Here is a 19,438-nt window from a genome sequence, read left to right on the forward strand (position 1 = left end):
AAGGATGCTGTCAGAAGCACAGACTGAGTTATAGCCAAAGTTTGTCTGTCCGCTTACAGTAACACTTTGCTGGACAGGAACAAGGCCAATAAACCAGCATTGTCTCACCCGCACGGCCGCTCCCAGTCTTTCATAACTCATGTAAACACTAAATCATGTAAATAATTCATGTGTGTCGGGCGAACATACCTTATTCTGGTGCTTGGAGACAGAAACAAATGAGTTGTTGCTTATATTCTCTTTGTCCGGCATTCCTGGTGGGAAAAACAGAATGTTTATTTACAAAATGATTAACGATCTGAGGCAAAGAAGTCACCGAGAAATGTTTCCTATTTTCACTGAAAATGTCAACAACAGAGCCCCTGCAGGTCCACACTTTCTTAAACCACTTATTCTAAGCCGAAATAAGATCAGACTCTTCTGTGGACGCACTGTTTCAAAGTTTCGCGGAATTATTTCTGGTTTACATGTCAGATCATGAGGGCCGAAATTTCCTATTTTATTTTATCCCCCTTTGAATGGTTTGTTTGTTTTGCACTTACAAACAGACAAACATAGCATTCATTTCAGTCACAACTATAAACCAGGAGCCTTACTCATAACCTTATCATTTGACACTGGGTATTTGTTGTTGATTGTATCGCCTACAAATACTATCCCTTTTGATTTTCAGTTAGAGATTTTCAGCCTCAGTACAAACAAACTAACTAATAAAGATTTCCCCTAAAATATGATGCTATTAGATGCTATTTCTCTGGGATTGTAGCTGTTACTGTAAGGAGCAGCAAAGTGATGTAATTATTCCAAGTGACAGTCCTGCAGATGCTTTGTAAAGCTGGGTGTGGTTATTGTTCTCTGCTAGGAGCTTCAAGCTTGTCCTGCCCCCCAGGACAAATAACATAATCAGTCAGAGCTGCTCGGTCACAACTGTATCTGCAGGGGAAAACTATTCTTAGACGTGCCTTTCAGACTGCTGATACCACAAAAACATACTGAATCCACACGATACATAGAAATTTGAACATGGCTTGAAAATGTAACATTATCCTTGTTGCTATACATCCTGGGAAAGAAATATCTGTGTATGTTCACTTTGTTTACAGGGGTTTTGGTTCCTGGAAGCTTTAAATTAAAGGTTATTTATGGACATTTTCTTTGCTGTCAAGAATTTTCTGTTATCTTAAAAAATAATTTTATCATTTAGACAAAAAAAACTGGCCAAACAACTTCCAATGGAGATAAAAATGATGAATGAAGTTGGAAAAAAATACAATCCATGATACAAATGAACACAGTCAATGTTAACTGTTATTTACTTTTATTTATGGAAATGATGTAACAGCTTTGGTCAGAGAGAAGAAACATTTTCAACTGTATAGAATTTGTTTTCACATTACACCTGGAATAACCTCTTTTTTTGGGCCTCTGTGGCAGCACAAACACTACTAGGCATATCACCGTCATTTTTGGCTTTTCTTGTTAGGGCCCAATCAGGCAGGACGCATTTTAGCCCGGGGCGGCTTTTTTGTAGTTGTTTTCAATTTCAGAGCGCCTCGTGTTTTTCGAGTTGAAAAAACTTCAACTCAAAGCATAAAGGGTCCAACGTCATGGCCGTTTTTTCTCATTGTCCAATCGAATGAAAGGAGAGGCAGGCCTTCTGTCAGTTTACAATATAACGGTTAGGTTAATGACAGCTAATGATTCGGTGGTTGCCTTAACAACAGTTTAAAAAAGGCACAGCGAACTGCTCTTTTTTTAACTGTACCTCACGTTTTACAGCCTGCAAAACGCGCTCTGTCTAATCGGGCTCTTAGCAAACAATTGCTTATTTACTCATCCAGCTGTTGAGTATATATATAGTACAATGTTATTGTTATTTTTTGTTATGTTTCTAACCATCTGATGAAAGCAAGTTCAATATTTACTTTCCTTTTAGCTCCATATTTGGTCTCTACCACCAATTTTTGAGCCAAATATCTGGATGTTTAGCTACTATGTTCACAAGCGCATTGTTAATTGTGTCTGTTTGGTGCTAAGCACTTAGAGCACTGTGGGTTTATATATTTTGTCTTCTTCAATGGAACTATGAGAGCAATGTGGATGAAACAAAACAGTAAAGTTGCAAGCTAGACAGCTAAACAATGATATAAAACTCTATATAAAGCTTTGCAAAGCCCAAGAGGGTGGCAAAGACAGCAGACAATTCTTTGTAGGTTCATTACAAAAATGGACCACTTTCACATTGTTTTCCTTTTAAAATGTAATACATTTTAAATAAAAAAAAATCAATTAAAGCTTTTTTAAGTATAATTTTGGTGCATGACATCATGTTCCACACTGCAATTATATTAAATACTACGGTACTGTAAAGAATCTGTGGTTGTTTATCTCTTTTTGTGAAGTTAACACAGCTGTCCATCAGCTTTGTTTGTGATGCTGCCATGCTGGTCTATGTTTATCACACCATTCATTCAAGTGTCACATCAATTCAATCTCAATTATAGGGATTCAGTCTTCAGTACGCATATGAGAGATGAATCCTCATCTTTATCGTGTCAGAGCTGCGAGCAAAGTGTTTCAATTTATTGAAGAACTAGTGAGCGTGTGTTTGTGCTCAGGTAGAGTGATGCTGAATGCATGAAAGTGATGACGCTGATTTTAAAAGCTCCACCTATGCTGTGTCAGCAAAGATGTTGTTGTACTTAAGAAAACTATTTGAAACATGTTTAATTCATTCGAGTACAGTAAGAACCACTGGGCTGCTGTGGACGAGCAGAGTGCATCAGCCTCCAGCTGCTTCATGTGATTTCTGTCTTGGTGTATTCATGCGTGGAGTGCATACTGTAAATCCCCAAAGTACTCTACTGTACTCTGTAAACATACTCTGCTCTCTCAGTGCTGCTCCAGAGCACGTAACAGTGATGAATGCTAAAGCAGACTCATCAACTTTTAAACACAGCCCAGAATGATACAGTAGATAACCAAATCTAAGGGTGGTGAGTTAAAGATTATAAGGTCTTTAAAAAATTAAAACCTCTTTGTTTGGGGCATAAAACAAATAAACATTTTCTCCATCATTTACGATCAAAAGATATACAACAATATCAACCCACTGCCAGTAATCCAACTGACTCTGGATTTTCTCACTGTGCACTGTTGTCCATCATTTTATAGTACATGACTTTGTCTTGTCAAGTTAAGTGCTCTGTTTGAGCAAAGCTGAGTCAATATTGAGTTAAGTTGCAACAGAAAGGCATAAATAAAAGTATCAGGCTTTATCACAATGCATGCAGATAAAGGAGGGTTGGAGCGTAATGGAGTTAGGCAGACAAAAATATTATTACCCATTGTACAGAATTGGATATTGTATTAAACTGCCTTAACATTGTGATACATCATTACACATTACACAAAAGTTTAGTCCTTCCTCTACTTATTGCCGTTAAACATATTTCATTGCACTTAATTTAAAAGTTAAATGTGGTCTTGAAGTTCTTGTTACATACAAGTTTTATTCTACAGCCAATGGGTTTGAATCTGTAGCGACCTGTACCCCGTGAACTTTGATATAACCAATCACAAAAGCTTATAAATGAAATGGGTGAGTCCTGCGTCTAAACCACTCAGAAAAAGATAATCATTAACTGATGGCACTTACTGTCGGCACTACAACCACTTTCCATCGCACCATAGGGTGGGGCGAGCAGTCCAGCCATGCACTGATGATATTTCTATAAAAATAAAGGACACAAAAGAACAGATCAGTCATATCGATTAGTTTTTAGCAGAAAGTTACGATCAATTTTACTGAAATGTGTGGCCTTCCCAAAGAGAGTAGCAGAGTTTTTGGGTAAGGCAATCCTTCTCCCTGTCTCCTCCCTTCATCAACTTGGCCATGAGAGGTCAGGGTAATGTCCCCTGGTCAAGTGTGTGTAGAACTGCGTGCTGTAACTCAACAGTTGACATTCATAGCTGGTATTTCCAATACTGAGATTTTTCCAGTTTCAGTATTCAAAATGCGCACACACAGCCTTACCTGTAATCTAATACATCAGCCCTTCAGTAAACTCCTCCTTTTTGAGAGAGGTGATTCTTTTATTTAGCTCATTTTTCTTCTTATGAATAAAGTGGATAAATAATAGAAACACCGGTTGGTAAAATGCATTAAGATTCAACACACTTATATTATCTAAAATGACCAAAAACATCTCTTAAACCTGAAATTATATCCTGCATTAGATTAGGATTTGTTTCAGGATTGTTGTATTGTACTGCATTAGTTTAAGCTTGGTGCACCTAGTAAGTTGGTAACTGAGGGAGAAGACATTGTTATGTTGTAGATACCAAACAGCTGAGAAACAACGGTAGCAAAAAACACAAAAGGCCCTTTAAACAGCTGGTGTTTAGTTTGTCTCTTCCGAGTTACAGTAGAAACTGTGCAAAAACGCACACTATTTGAAAGACGGCCAGGTCAATCGTCATAAGTCAATCATGTTTTTCTTTTGTTTTGGAAAAGCTTTACTTCTTTGGAGTGGATGAACAGTCCATAAAATGGTTTGACTTTCTCTCAGGTAAAACTAAGACAACAGTGTCCAATAGTTCCAAGTCAAGTCCTCTTAACATTAGTACGGGTGTTCCACAAGGATCTGTTATTGGTCCTCTTTTATTCAGCATATATTGAACCAAAACATCCCTGCCATCCCAAACAGTAATGTACATTTTTATGCAGATTACACTATTCTAAATGTTATTGGGTCTTATCCTAATAGGTCATTGCAGTCGCTGTTAAATGATGCGTCCCATGTACAGAGGCCCAATTCTCAACACAGTGGCTCCGGTTCAACTCCAACCTTCTGCCCTTTGCTGCATGTCATCCCCACTCTCTCCCCATCTTTTCGACTCTATCCACTGCCCTTTCAAATAGAGGCCAAAAATATTATTTTTAAATAAAAAATGACAATGCCTTTGTAGTACATTTGTCCCCAATGAACTATTGGCTCAAAACGTAATTCTCAATATCAGTTTCTCTTTTTGTCCTCTCAATTTCTCTTTCCGACAAGCGCTCATTAGATAACATATTACAATTTGTCTAATTCCTTGTAGTACAACAATACAATACAACTGTACGCATTATATCATCACAGTGCCCTGCAGCATCAAAGATTTTATGTAATGAACCTTGTACTGCACCTGTGCACTTTTGTAAATGCCATTATTTTGTTTATGATTCTGTAGATAGAGGTTAATCCAACTATGGCCAATGGGCCATGAAAAAAACACAGCGACACGAGGTCACTCGATGAAGTAGAAGTAGAACACAAAACAAATAAATTAGGAAAATTTCACCACTGACGATTTATATTTGACTAATACTGGAAATAAACTCAGCCCACAATATTTAGAAGAAATACAAAAAAAATGTAATATTAAGTACATGAATGTCTCATCATCAATTCACTTCAGTTCAATCCAAATGAAAGGGTTTATTGCTCCAGAAACAAGGAAGAACTAAATATTTAGGCTGAAAAATTTTAACATAATTTTGTGTCATTTAAAGCACCACAGTTAGCCAAGGCTAGATACTAGCTAGTAAGCTAGGAGCTAACTCAAAATAACGTTAGCTTACACTGAACGATTTAGAAGCATTGGTTTAGCATATTGCTATATTAGCTAACAAACTGTATCAAAATTATTGTATTTTGGCCAAAATCAAGGTTGATCATTTGATTATTACTATTAAATATTGCCTTGTAATTTGCTTTGTATACTGACAGGTAACGTTGACATTGTAGCTATCTTTGTCTTTTTCTCTATAGAATACACAACAGAGGGCGAGGTATTTCTTGTGATAATGAGTTAGATGTGAACTGAAATATCTGGCACAGAGGAAATATACGGTCAAATCTATCCTAAATTCAAATAGCTCGAAATATTTGAAAATGTCACTGATTTTACAGCAAGTTATTGTCAACAGCAGATCTGAAGTCATGTTTTAAACCTCGTCACATTTCAATTTGTTTTCTTGTTTGCGTTTTTAGGACATGTTCCACTATAAATGAAGTTGCACAGCTCTTGTGCTCATAACAACATTTGAAATCCATTACTGTGTAGTACTACGGTGGTATGACTTATAGCAATGATCCTAAAAAGTACTAAATTCTGAATCTTTGATCATACAGGAGCAACCCCACCATCTACGAGCTGATCCTTTGATTTTTGGTCCACTAGGTTGATGGTTCAAGATTAATTTGTGGCAAAGGAGGAACAAAACTGATTATGTGCTAAAGCAACTCCATTCTAAGTCAATAAAAAGCTGATTTCGGACCACTTAGTGACCGTCCAATTTTCTCTAATGTCGTATCTTCCGGACAGAGAAGAGTCACCGGTACATAGAACTATAGAGCTCCTGTGTGGTCATGTATAGCTCAGAGGTCATGTTTTAAATTAAATTTCACCCTCTGAAGTCAGTTAATCACTTTAGCAGTCTTATAGGAGGGACACAGCTTTTTTGTTAGATCAAGAAGCAGTTCAGAAACGTCTCAGTGACCTCAGTTTTTAAAAACATTTCCACATATCTCCCCCAAAATGAGGATTGACTTTCTGACTTGCTGCTCATTAAGATTCTAAAAGATACAGATTAGTTTAAACTAACGCAACACTCAGATTATAAAAACGTATCGTTTGTGGAGGGGATTTTGTACACATGCAAACAAGAGATTTAATTATTCAAAGTTAATCAAAGGAACCGAACTGACGCATTCAAAGCCTCTTTAACAAGCCTATCTGTCTTTGTTGACAATTAAAGGATTTTAGGATTAGGGAGGAGCACTTAAACCGAGCAGCACATGAACAAATGAACTCAACCCCTCAGAGCCAATAAAGTCACGCTCCCGGGGGGTTGTATGCAGAGTGCAGGGTGGGGGTGTTGTTTTAGAGGAGGATAAGGACTGTTGTCAGGTGCGAAAAAAGCACTCTGTTACTATTTTGTAAGTAATGACGTCTCTGACTCCTACAACACACAATGCATTTATTTCCATAAGGAGCCTTGTTTATTTTTAACAACCTCCAGCTTGTTTTTTAGTAGCTGACTTTTCATATGTGATTTTGTTTTTTCTTTTTGTCTGCGTATGACTTTATGTGAGATGATACCGTTAGTCAACCGAAAATGCATCCCTTGAAATCAGCTTTTTAGTTGTTTAGTGAGGGTCTGCTGCTTTTCTCATTACTGAATATCTTGGGTTGTTGGTCTGATAAAACCAGATATTGGACACTTTTTTGACTCTGAGATTGTTTGGAAAAAATTCTTAATCATTTAATTAGCAAAATAAGAAGCAGAATAATCAACAATTTACTTTTATATTTAGTAACAGTCCTGCTCATGTCTGTTCTTGTCTTTTTTCTGTGGAGCAAAACTATACAATCTTTTAAATTAAAATAAAGTTTATTATTATCAATATTAACAATTATTTGAAGCAGTAGACATGTACCAATATCCCAGAAATTACAATAATGTTTGAAACTTAGTAACAGTTAAATTAATGCAGAGATTTAGAGTAGAAGAATGACTCCACTCTCATGTCTGTCCACTAGATTTGAAGATGGAGCTAGCAGCTGGTTAGCCTAGCTTGGTGGCTGGTTTGCTTAGCTCAGCAGAAATAGTGAAAACAGCGAGGCAGGCTCTATTCAAATGTTACAAATGTTTGGATAGAGCCTCGCACCTCTAAAGTCAACCAAGTTTGATGAAAAAAATATTTTTATCTTGTTTATTACCCCCAGGCAGAGCAAGGCTAGCTGTTTCGTCCTGTGTCCAACCTTTATGCTAAACTACGCTAACAAGCTGCTAGCTGCACCTTCAGATTTACCATATGGACATAAGAGCGTTTTCCATCTTCTAATCTTCATTCCCAAATTGTCTGAGTAATCTTTTAAATGACGCATTCTTCACTCATTGGCCTTTATCCCTTCAATCCCAAAGGATTATTAGAGCATTGAATCATTTTACACTTTAACTAGAAAGATTAAAAACTGCAAATATACTCAAATTGTGAGAGAAACAATGTCTTATAATAAAAGGCACTTCTGAAATCCCTTAAAGATTTATAAACCTTCTTAATAAAAAACTCCAGAGCTTACTGCGCCTACCATGTTCCCTTGAAACGCACATTCAAATATTAATGACAACACTTCACGTCACCATAAAACAGCCGTTGGGTGCGATTTGTTCCGCTACTTTACTGTAGTTCTTCACTGAAAACTTATGTCCTGATCTACTATCACTTATAAAAGAGGGAAGACACGCTGGTGATTTCCAGGCTCACTTCTCGCACATTAGCATTTACTAATAAATGGACGCTCACAGTCATAAGGCACAAACAAGCTCAGTGTGTAAGCATGGAATGAGCTTTAGATGTATTCAAACTTGTTAAAATAATCTGTCACGGTTTGGCATTCAAACAGCAGGCACAAAGGTTTAGTCAGACAGCTTATAGTCTTATTCAATCCTGTTTCTTACAAATTACTGTTATTTTTGATAATCTGATCACATCACATTAGAGGAGATTATGATCTGTTGCTTCAAGAGGATTTACTTTAAGTAGCTGAGAGGTGTTGGAAACACTTCCAGAATGAGAATGATGTTGTTTGATCCGACAGGTAGACGTGTAGAGAGTCTAAATCCCTTCAAATCCAAGACTCTAGGAATAAAAACTCACTTTGGTCTTTGACCCTGAAGTGCAGCTTAAAAAAGGGGCCCTCTGACAAATTTCTACCTAACATAAAATCCATCACTAACCAAACACAGGGCTTTATCAGCATATATTATCATCATTTGTTGTAGAATTACCTCTTGCTCAAAGAATGTGGCAGAGTGTGATACGAGACAAAAGAGCTATCTTCAACGATCAGATAAACAGGACCTAAAGAATTAAGGTAAATAAGATCAACAAGCAAGGGCACAATCTCTCTCCTAAATTGTCAGGCAAAAAAAGAGACCGGAAAAGCAGCCGCTTAGCTCCGCCTACCCTCTCTGGCTGACCAACCACTGCTGGTCGAGGAAAACACGTCACTAACTGGGCACCGCTTGTGATTTTTTCTGCGAATGTCGCCATAGACACTCAGTCTGTAATACTGCAAATGCAAAGGCTTTCATCAGTGGGCCATAGGCTCAATCACCATTGTGTTACCTTATTCGGCGATATATAGTGACTTAACAGACACTTATTTACATGAAAATCTTCGAGATTATCCCTTTAATGAGATTATAGATTTGTGGATTCCAAACATGACCTCAGTGTGATGCCATAGACGAGCAAACAACATCTTCACATTTGCCAGAGTTATGTGTCTCCGTGTTTTGAGGATATTCAAATTTAAGATAAAGAACATTTTTTGCAGTTAGCTGAAAGAAAACTATTGTGTAGTTTGCATTCCAAAATGATTAAGAAGAGGAGAATTTTTCTTTTTCTTTGGTCTTGCATTTCACTGTGGACATCTTTAGGAAAGCAAACTAAAAACATAAATGTAGACGTACGTATCATGTACATGTCGCATGTAATCGCACTTTTAAAAGGACTTGGCTATGATCATGGACATTGTCTTAGCATGTAGGCTAAGATATGTATTAGAGCTGTGGCAAATTAAGGATAATTATAATCAGTAACAACACAATGCACTACTTCTCTTTGTTGTCTTTTATCCCTGTAAGTACTAGGCCTGCATGATATGAGAAATGAGTGATGTATGATTACATTGTTCAATATTGCGATAATGATAATAAAGTGCGATATATAAACAAAGAGTGCATATTAGACATAACTCTTAATATGTCTATCTGCTGCTCTGCATGTTTTACACAAAACCGGTGTTTGCACATGTCCCTCCTGAATCCAAAAGTGTAGCTGACAGCTAGTTTGGACTGATTGCATCATTATACCCAAGGCTCAATCCAATGTTTATTGCGAATGCTCATATTGCGATAACGATTAAATTGCAATTTAAGATGCAGTCTTGGCAAGTACACCCTTATACCTTATACTGTTTTGCCAAACATCTGGATTTTTCACATTGTTGTTTCTTAATCCAGACGATGATGATAAGTAGTGACGCCTGAGGGACGGCTACAGCGCCCGTGAAACATTCCAACGTGTTGCCGTAGTGATAGAAATCTAAAGTCACTAAGCAATGATTTGATCTGTCAACGGATGACGTGTATAACAAACAGGAAAAACTGTCAAATTAGTGGGTATCTTTACCAGATATACTAATAATCCATAAAACTAATAAAGGTAAAATCGAATGAACGAAATGTCAAATACGATAAAACCCATATAATTACTGCCCACACTATGACGTTATGCTGATATGGTAAACCAATCATTCTCCCGTAGTAGACAGCTGGGCTACAACGTCAGGAAGTGCGCAAAGTGGATTTTTTTTTTAATGCCGTAGCCGTCATTTCAGCCGTCACTGCTTAAAGTCCCCAATGCCTATTTAAAAGGCGCTGCCAGCCCTGCACTGCTGTTCTTGTCAAGAGATCTGGAAGAATGCGGCTTTTCTGTGCTCATCATCATAACTTCATTGAAAGGAAACCCATGTGTGTGTCATCACAGAACATGCCTGGATTTTGTAACTGGTTACATGAATAACATCCACAACTTACTAACATCATTTTTACTGTAGCGTCACTTACAAATAAAAAATACTTTATATACTAAAAGCGCAATTTTTTCCGAAGCATATTAAGTCCACATAATTTAAATACATATTCGATGTGAGTGTGCGTGAGTATAAATGAGCATCTCATTAATCACCACATGGTGTTTATCCTCACATAAAAAGGGAGTGTTAAGAATGTCTGTCATAACAGATGTGCCGTTCTGTTTTCCTCCTGTGAAGCTCAGTCAACTGTTGTGCTTATTTGCTCTCATACACTGACTTCACTGTTCACAGCAGCAGGACAGATCAACCCTGGCTTCTACTAATAATGTGACATTTCCCCGAAGACCTAAAACAGTGTAAAGTCACCACAGAGTAAAAAAGCCGCTAAATTTACAGCCCGTATCTTTATCACGCTGCACATGAAGTGTCCACAGTCGTATCTGTGTCATAACAAAATATCAAGCAAGTCATCTCAGTGCATTCTCACTTCATGCTCCACCTCAGCCTTTCATGCTTGAGCAGGTCATCGCATTGTGTGCATCAATGTGCATGAATGCCCTGCTGTATTTTGAGTTGTTCGCCCCACATTGCATAACCCTCGTAGTGCAAACTGTTCTCAGTGATTATTCTGAAGTCTTACAGGCACACTTCAGGCCACTTGGGGGAACAATTGTGGGGAAAGCTGCCCAGGAAATACAAATCACATCTGCTCTGTTAGACACAGAAACACGACAGAAAGTCAAAACTGAAATACTTCTAGACGGAATAAAAAAAAAATGCAATATCTTAATTTCAAGTAGTTTTTATAATAATTTCCCGTGTATTGTACAGTATTCCTCATGCAGAAAATTCACCGCTAAAGTTAGTCAAAGATTACCTAAAGATGCTACCAGCGTCCGATGCAGCCTATCAAGGACTGAAAAGACCTCCGAACCCTCTTAATCCTCATAGGTCGTATCCAGCGTGGTCCAGCATGGTCCAGCAGCTACATCAGCGCAGCCTGCACGCCGCTCTGAGAGCGAAAACATTGTGTCAGTCGAGCAGAGTGCCAGTCAGCTGCTGACTTCTTCTGAGCAGCAGTTGCTAGGTGATTACTCAACTCCAGTCACTGAGCACACTGGAGAGCATGCTCGCTCTCTCTCTCTGTTCCTCTCTCTCTCTCTTTCTCACACACACACAGACACACACGCCTTGGCTAATCCACACACACATAACACAGAGTAGTAGCTCATTTTCAGCATGGCCACCTTAACAAAAGATGAACTGAAGCAAAGAATGGTCGCTCTCACGGGATGTGAAGAAATCATTGCAAAAATGCCCCTGCTGCTTTAATCAACTCTAAACTTTCAGGAGGAAGACGGCCTCCAGCAGGATTCATGGATATTCCTTTGTACAGCTAAAATGTACGGACGGTACCATCCAGCAGTTCCTATCACTGGGCTGCTTTCCTTCAGGGACAGAGAGCAGCTGGTGTCTTATCTGTAACCTTGTTACTTATCGGAGCCACAGGACAGCTGCATCCAACTCCCTCAGCAAGAAATAATCACCTGATCACCTGAAAATGTTTACCTGCTCAAAATTTAGTTTTAAAGTAAAATATGTCAAACTGGCCTGGTTGTTATATAGTTTCACATATATTATTTATCTCATGTTTAAAGATATAATCTTTAAGATTTTCATGTAAATAAATGTCTATTAAGTCACTATCTATCGCTGAATGAGGTAACACAGTGGTGATTGAGCCTATGGCCCACTGATGAAAGCCTTTGCATTTGCAGTATATAGTAATATTACAGACTGGGTGTCTGTGGCGACATTCGCGGAAAAAATCACACGTTTTCCATCAGCCAGCAGTGGTTGGTCTGCCAGAGAGGGTAGGCGGAGCTAAGCGGCTGCTTTTCAGGTCTCTGCAAGTGTTGCGAGTAAACAGTAATCTACTATGGCTGAACAAACAAAGAAAAGATCGATGACTACAGATACAACTTCAAAAATAAGTGAAAATCTAAAGAAAAAGAAACAAATTTGTCGCTCAGATGAAGGCAAACAGTCTAAAAAGGAAAGCGACCGTCAGCCAGGAAAATCAAGAGTTACAACCGTGACAAAGGGAGCCAGCCGTAGACGTCTGGTGATCTGGGACGTATACGCCCTTTATTGCTTTTTATCGCCATAAGGTGGCGCCAAATAGAACAAGACTGATAACTTCGAGATTATCACTAATGATGTTTGAAGTACAATGGATAATAACAGTGTAGAGGTTTTTTTTTTTGCCTTTATTGAGAGAGGGAGAGAGAGAGGACAGTGAATAGTGTCAACAATAGTGTGAAACAGGGGAAGAGAGAGTGGGGATGACACGTGGCAAAGGGCCAAAGGCTGGAAGTCAAGCCCGGGTCTGCCGCCGAATCACTGACTGAGGCCTCTGTACTTGGAATGCACGATTTAACCGCTGAGCTAAACCAGCGCCCCCTTGTGGAGGAATCTAAACCTGTATTTTCCAGCAGAAATATGTGAACTCACAAACCACTGTCACACTGACACTGCGCCAGCTCCTTTCATTGCAGCTAATTTTAAACGACAGTTCTGATAAAGGTTATAACACTGAATTTAATAAATAAAAATAGTGACTGATAACTAAGGTTCCTGGTTCGAATCCCGGACGAAGTGGGCCTTTCTGTGTGAAATGTTCCTCCCGTGCATGCGTAGGTTCACTCCGGGTACTCCGGCTTCCTCCCACAGTCCAAAGACATGCTGGTTCGGTTCATTGGTAACTCTGAAACTGCCCGTAGGTGTGAGTGTGAGCCTGAATGGTTGTTTGTCTCTATGTGTCAGCCCTGTGATTGACTGGCAGCCAGTCCAGGTTGTACCCCGCCTCTCGCCCAATAACAGCTAGGCACCAGCCGCCTGCAAAAAAGCACATTTTACTGTGTTTTTTTCATTTGTTTCCAAAGGGAATTTTTTTGTATAGTTTTATTTACCTTCTTTTATTGGTTTTGTTCTTTCCTCTGTATTATTTAATTTATCAGATAAAGAAAGATGATATGTGAGTAAGCAGACATCTCTCGGATTCAATAAACTAGAAGATAAAGCAGGGGGACGGTTGTAACTTAGAAACAGAGAGATGTGGCTGGAACAAAGGTCGAGCAGGTGCAGATGCGTGTCACTGAATCCCCATGTAAATGTGTCGCTTCACACCCCGACTGACCAAACGGACCAAAACAGCAAAGCTACATTTTTTTCGGTAATGTATGTGATGGGAAAAGTTTTGACGTTGGATCATCCTACATTTGCTGCAATAAAGGTTTGCATTAAACAGGCATGCATAAAATACATTTAGGACGTCTTTATGCTGCACGGAGACGAGCAGAGGCACTGGAGAGAAAACAGATTCCAATTTCCTTCCAGTAACAAATTTGATTTGAAATGTGAAATTGATTTACTTTTGTTGTTTGAATTCGGTTTAGTCTGCTCATCCATGCTGCGGTTCGAACCCGAGATATAAGTTCAGCTGAGCAGAAAGACAAAAACACTTTTCACACGTGCAAACGCACGTTAACACGGCAAAGGAAACTGGTTTTGTTCCAGCTGAATGACTTAAGATCAGCATTGTTCTCCCTTACTAGACATGTTATCCTGCACTGCAGAAATGTGTTGGTATTATGTGAGTTTACGCTTGATTTAACTCATACATACATATTAAATCATAAGATACCCTTTGATCTATGGATTATATACAAGTCATGTTTTATTAGCACATGCTTCTGGTGATGTAATGTTTCTGTGAGCACAGGAAATACAACTAATGTTTTAACATAATCTTCCTGCTCTGTCTTTGCACATATCCACTGAGCACTTGGATGGACTCTGACCCTGGACGGGGCGTAATATTTCGATGCTGAACCCCCAGAGGATCCATGTGGCCTCTTTTCCACCCCATCCCCCTGCACCCGATCATCAGACACCAGAGGGCACGCTGCATCCCTGCCACTTCCTGTTCATCAGCTCTCTGCACTGCCTCCCCAACAGGCTTCTCCTATGGACTGATGATACCAAACCCCCCTTCTTCCCTCACCCAGTCTCTCCGCTCAGCAGCCGACAGATACGCCCGGAGCCTAAACATGCATGAAAAATACATCCAGCTTATGCTTATAAAAGCTAAGATGTGTAATTTGCAACATTTGAGCCAAGATGTCACAGCTGCCCTGTAATGAAAGCAGTTCCGTGCAGGCCACATGCAGTGCTGGCGTGACTGTAAGAGAGCTGCGTAATGACCCCTAAAAGCAAAAAAGTGTTTTCACAATCGCGCTGCCCATCGGAAGCAGGACACAAAGGGAAGAGTAAATTGATGATCAGGCCATCTAAGCCCGGGTCAGCGTGCTCGTGTGTGCTGAGCTCGGCTCATGTCTGCTCTGTTAAACAAACAGCACACGGCTGCCTGATCCCGGCGCTTGTAGCAGTCAGCAGTATGAGAAAATAAATATCAAAGTTGCGTGCTTTAGCGGTGCGTATAGACGCTCATTTATGCAGAGAGTTCAGCCTGTGTGCGTGTCACGCTGCACAGTCACATGCATGAAACAGGGACGGAGAAGACATGAGCTCTCTATAGCTCTATAACACAGGCATCCTCAAATTCACTGAACTCCATAAAGATTTTAGGAGAACTTGACAAATATATGGACTACATAATTGACAGTCATGAATAAATAACAGTATCCATTGGTTCATTAGGGCAGTGTTGTGCCACAGGCGTTCTGCAGGAGGACAGATCCATGTGGGAGGAGGGGAAGGAGGTGCGTAACTTTGTTTCAGGTCGCTTCAGCTTAAAGCAAGGTAGACGGTACCTTTCCTATCACATCCCTCCCCTTGTAATCCCCCCTTATCAGCTGGCATCAATCATTGGTTGGAGAATCTAAAGCGGTAAGAGCGCTGATCTCATGCAGCTTAAGGCTTTACATGCGACACAAAAGGTCCTTTAGCTTTAATAAAACCTGTGTGAAGTCGCTGAACTTCATTTATTCAAACAGCAGGAAGGCACAGAGGGAAGTTGGAGGCAAAGTCTGAAGCGATGCCACCAGTAACAAGATACAACATAAGCTGTTTCCCTGCATTGCGGTAATACTGGGAGGAAAATGAGCATCATTACCAGACAGAATAAATTGGTGAAACTGTTGTGCGAACAACAAATTGTAAGATGCCGGGAGCTGGTGTAATGATTATCTGTCAGCTGGGTGATTATGTGAGCTTTCACTCTTCAGTCACAGTTTGGCCGACCAGCTCAGCACATCTTACAGAGGGACTGTGTGTCGATGCTCATGCTGAGGTTGGCATCGGTTTGGGATGAAGTACAGATGGAGGCACTAAGGGCAAACAGAGTGAATGCCTCATTTGGAGAAGCTGTATGTCTGTCTGAAACTGATACAAACCTTTAAACACGTTTTGTTATATGTAATGTATATGAGTATGTAGATATTGTTCACCTTTTGAACTGCTGGACAGATAATGTATCTCTGTAAACCTTCTACCCTCAACAGATGGATGTCAAACTCCTTCACAGTGAACAACCATAAAAGTAAGCAAAGTAACAATGATCAAAACAACTTTTTTGAGACAGTCGGCAATAAAACTGTCAGACAGAAAAGACAACACAGGATCAAAAATTATTTAACCAATGCAAGAATAAGAATCAGAACAAGAGTTACATGCAGTTATCAAACGCCGAGCAACAGCGTGCAAGTAAATGTCCTCTCTTCATGGTGTATTCCCCGGCAACCTTTCTACCCACAGTAGTTCCATTAAAGTGTCTCGGTGCTTCTGCTCGTCCTTATTGGACTGCATAATCGCACCTGCAGGCACATCTAATGTTTTAAAGCCCCCGAACCGCCCTGCATTATTTCAGCACGATGTACTTTATTGCACACCGCACTGAGAGAACAACAAGGCAGACGAGGGACGAGTGGGAGTTTAAAAGCCGAGGTGTCTATTTAGAGACCAAATCAAGTCAAAACAAGCTTTAAAAAGTTGCAGATTTAGAGTCAAAGACAGGACAGAAAATTGTCATCCGGAGGCAGCCTGTTGTGTAGTTTGTTAAAAAATATGAGGTCGTCTTTCTGCATCCCTAAAGCTCTGTATTAACTGTTATAGTGAAGGTAGAGAGTGCATGCTACAGGTGTTTGGTAGGAAAAGGTGAGTCATACTAGGGGACACAGGTGGCCCCTACGTCAACTGGACAAATGATGCCTCCAACACTGATAAAGTCTAGTCAGTGTATGTGCACTGGAGGACCATAAATGAAATGAAGTAACGCTAATCAAAACAACTTTTTGATGACAGTAGGTCATAAGAACAAGAGTTATATGCACTTAAACTGCAACTGCACTAGTTAAAATGGGTGATATGAAGAGCGTTGTTGCTTCTTAATACCTAGATTGTAGAAATAAAGTTGCACCCTTGTCAGATATGATCCAAATGTGCCGAAACAACATCTTAATATAGTCTACTACACTGTTTAATTTAATTACAAAACAATCAAGACCGTGGAGATCTAAAGACAAAATACAACAAACGTGATGCCCTAAAATCTCTGAAACAAGCTCACAAACCTTACTGAAGAGGTCGCCTCAGGGCAGAGGTGAAATGTGAAGCCTGGTTGTACTTCCACTGGAGGGTCAGCAAACATCCAGACCGGGTTAAATGTCCAGTGCTGCTGCTGCTGCTGGCCAGTACGCTGACACTTATGCCCTTCTGTCCCAGAGGAAATGGGCTGTCTCTCCCACTAAACCAGCCCAGAGCGGTGACTCCAGCAGAGGAGAGGGGCCACCACGCAGCATGACGCCTACCAAGTAGCATGCTGATGTACTGCTTATTAACAGTGCAGTTTTTTGTAGAATCTACTCACAATCAATCTGTACTCGTGCTTGTGTTGAGTTACTGTATTAATGCATACACTGAAGACATCTGTAGATACAGAACTAGAGAGAAGCTCTTCCTCCAAGGCACTGCGCCGCCATCTAGTGGTCAAAATGTGCAAACCTTCAACACCCTCACGACAGCAACACTTTGTGAAATGCCTGCACACAAACTTGCACAGAAAGCAGAAGTTTAGAGCGTAATAAGTGGGCAGTTCATGGTAAACCTGCAGGGGGGCAACAGTAAATTCATGATCCCACCTCCACAAACTCTACATGACACTATACACCGCCTACACGTTGGCTTGAGCTTAGCTCAATTCGTCACAGTCTCAACATTCAATATTTCGATTCCAACCACAGCAAGTAAGACAGGTGGCATTTCCTTGGCTTAAAGCAGCCCTCTGAATAGGTCAAAATTAAAGGATGGATGGGCAGAGATGCTGGCTGCTTTTAAGCAGACCCACGCAGCTTTTAAGGATGGTGATAGCAACATTTTACCAGGTATGTGAGTGATTCTTCAATTAGGTTTCCTGTTTCTTGTTCCTACATGAGTTGAATTGCCAGAAAAGAAAACATTTTTAGTGGGCAGAGAGTTTCATATATGTCTAGTTTAATTCCAGAAAAAATAATTAATTCAAGTTAAATGCATCTTTTTAAAATGAAACCAAGTAAGCCTTGAAATGACAAAAAAACATCCACATATTTAAATGGCAGCCTTTTCAGATTCCTTTTTATAATCACCCACCTTGAGTTAATTTGAATCGATGTGTCACAAACTGCAATTTGGCCAGATAATTACCGTGGGCTGATTCAAGTACAGATGGAGCAGACAGAGGTACTTACATCCCACAGAGACCTGAACTCCCTCTGCTCGATGCGTAGGAGCTCGCTGAATTCCCGCGTGACAATGGTGGCGTGTCGGGGGGTGTTATCCAGGATCGACTCCCCGAATGCAGTGCCGGTCCCCAGTGTGCAAATCGTAATGGCATCCTGTAACAGAAACAGAGATGAAAGGATGAAACATCCAGGTTGAATCCTCTGAAATGTAACGTCCTTACTCTCAGGAGAGAGATCAGATCAGAAAGGTTAGAGGCAATCACCTGAACACACACTGCACATAGATGGATACATACACATCTTGTAAGAAATCACTTTAGTAATCTCCCCTTATGTAATAAGCAAAATGCTTAATGATAATGGTATCATGTAATGCTTAAAAACACGTCATACCTGATAATTTGATGTCTCTGAAACTTTAACATCCAGTGAACCAGACAGGACGGCGTACCAGCTGGTGCCAATGTCTCCCTGGCGATACACTATAAACAAGCACAGTTAAAAAACAAACTTCCCTCTATATCACACTAACTGTTTCTTATGCCAGACACACAGTATGAGCATGTATTTGGACTTACAGGTGATGCCTTTCTCCAAACACTCATAGAATCCACACAGGCAAATCTGCTGCAGCAGACTGGGGTGGAACCTCTCGAACGCCTTCACATTTTTCAGACGTGCCAGGATTATGTCGACATCTTCCCCAGAGCGCTCGGCTGGTCTGCAGGCATAGAAATAAAAGTGGGGCGTGTACAGGTAACTGCTAAAATAAATGGACATAAGGTATCTAAATAGGCTGCAGAGTTTGATTCAACCAGATGCCTGAAAGTCTGAAAACATCCGAAGCTCTGACACAAGTTTGTTCCTCTGGATCACTGTCGTTTGATTTCACGTTAAAGTGCTCACACTCTATACATTGTTGTTTATGACACTGAGCTCAAACAATGGAGTGGCCTATTATGCTGATCACGTTCACACACCCTCACAGATGTGTCAGTGTGTTTTATCCCTCGTGCTCCTCTGCTGCCTGCATTGCACTGCCC

At 40.0% G+C, this 19,438-nt stretch overlaps 1 protein-coding gene across 1 annotated transcript in view; it reads right to left on the bottom strand.

Annotated features, from left to right (window-relative positions):
• The window catches only part of rapgef4a (Rap guanine nucleotide exchange factor 4a), a 33,696-nt gene that overhangs the window by 12,498 nt on the left and 1,760 nt on the right, over positions 1–19,438 (bottom strand). The window contains exons 2-6 of the mRNA XM_069662643.1: positions 18,974–19,116; positions 18,789–18,877; positions 18,402–18,548; positions 3,659–3,731; positions 190–254 (exon numbers count right to left, since the gene is read on the bottom strand). Coding sequence (XP_069518744.1) covers positions 190–254; positions 3,659–3,731; positions 18,402–18,548; positions 18,789–18,877; positions 18,974–19,116 — 517 coding nt within the window. The remainder of the gene's footprint in view (positions 1–189; positions 255–3,658; positions 3,732–18,401; positions 18,549–18,788; positions 18,878–18,973; positions 19,117–19,438) is intronic.

The sequence above is a fragment of the Semicossyphus pulcher genome, unplaced genomic scaffold, assembly GCF_022749685.1.
Source record: "Semicossyphus pulcher isolate SPU_LCO1_2020_fin unplaced genomic scaffold, fSemPul1.0.p SCAF_15, whole genome shotgun sequence".
NCBI lineage: Eukaryota > Metazoa > Chordata > Actinopteri > Labriformes > Labridae > Semicossyphus > Semicossyphus pulcher.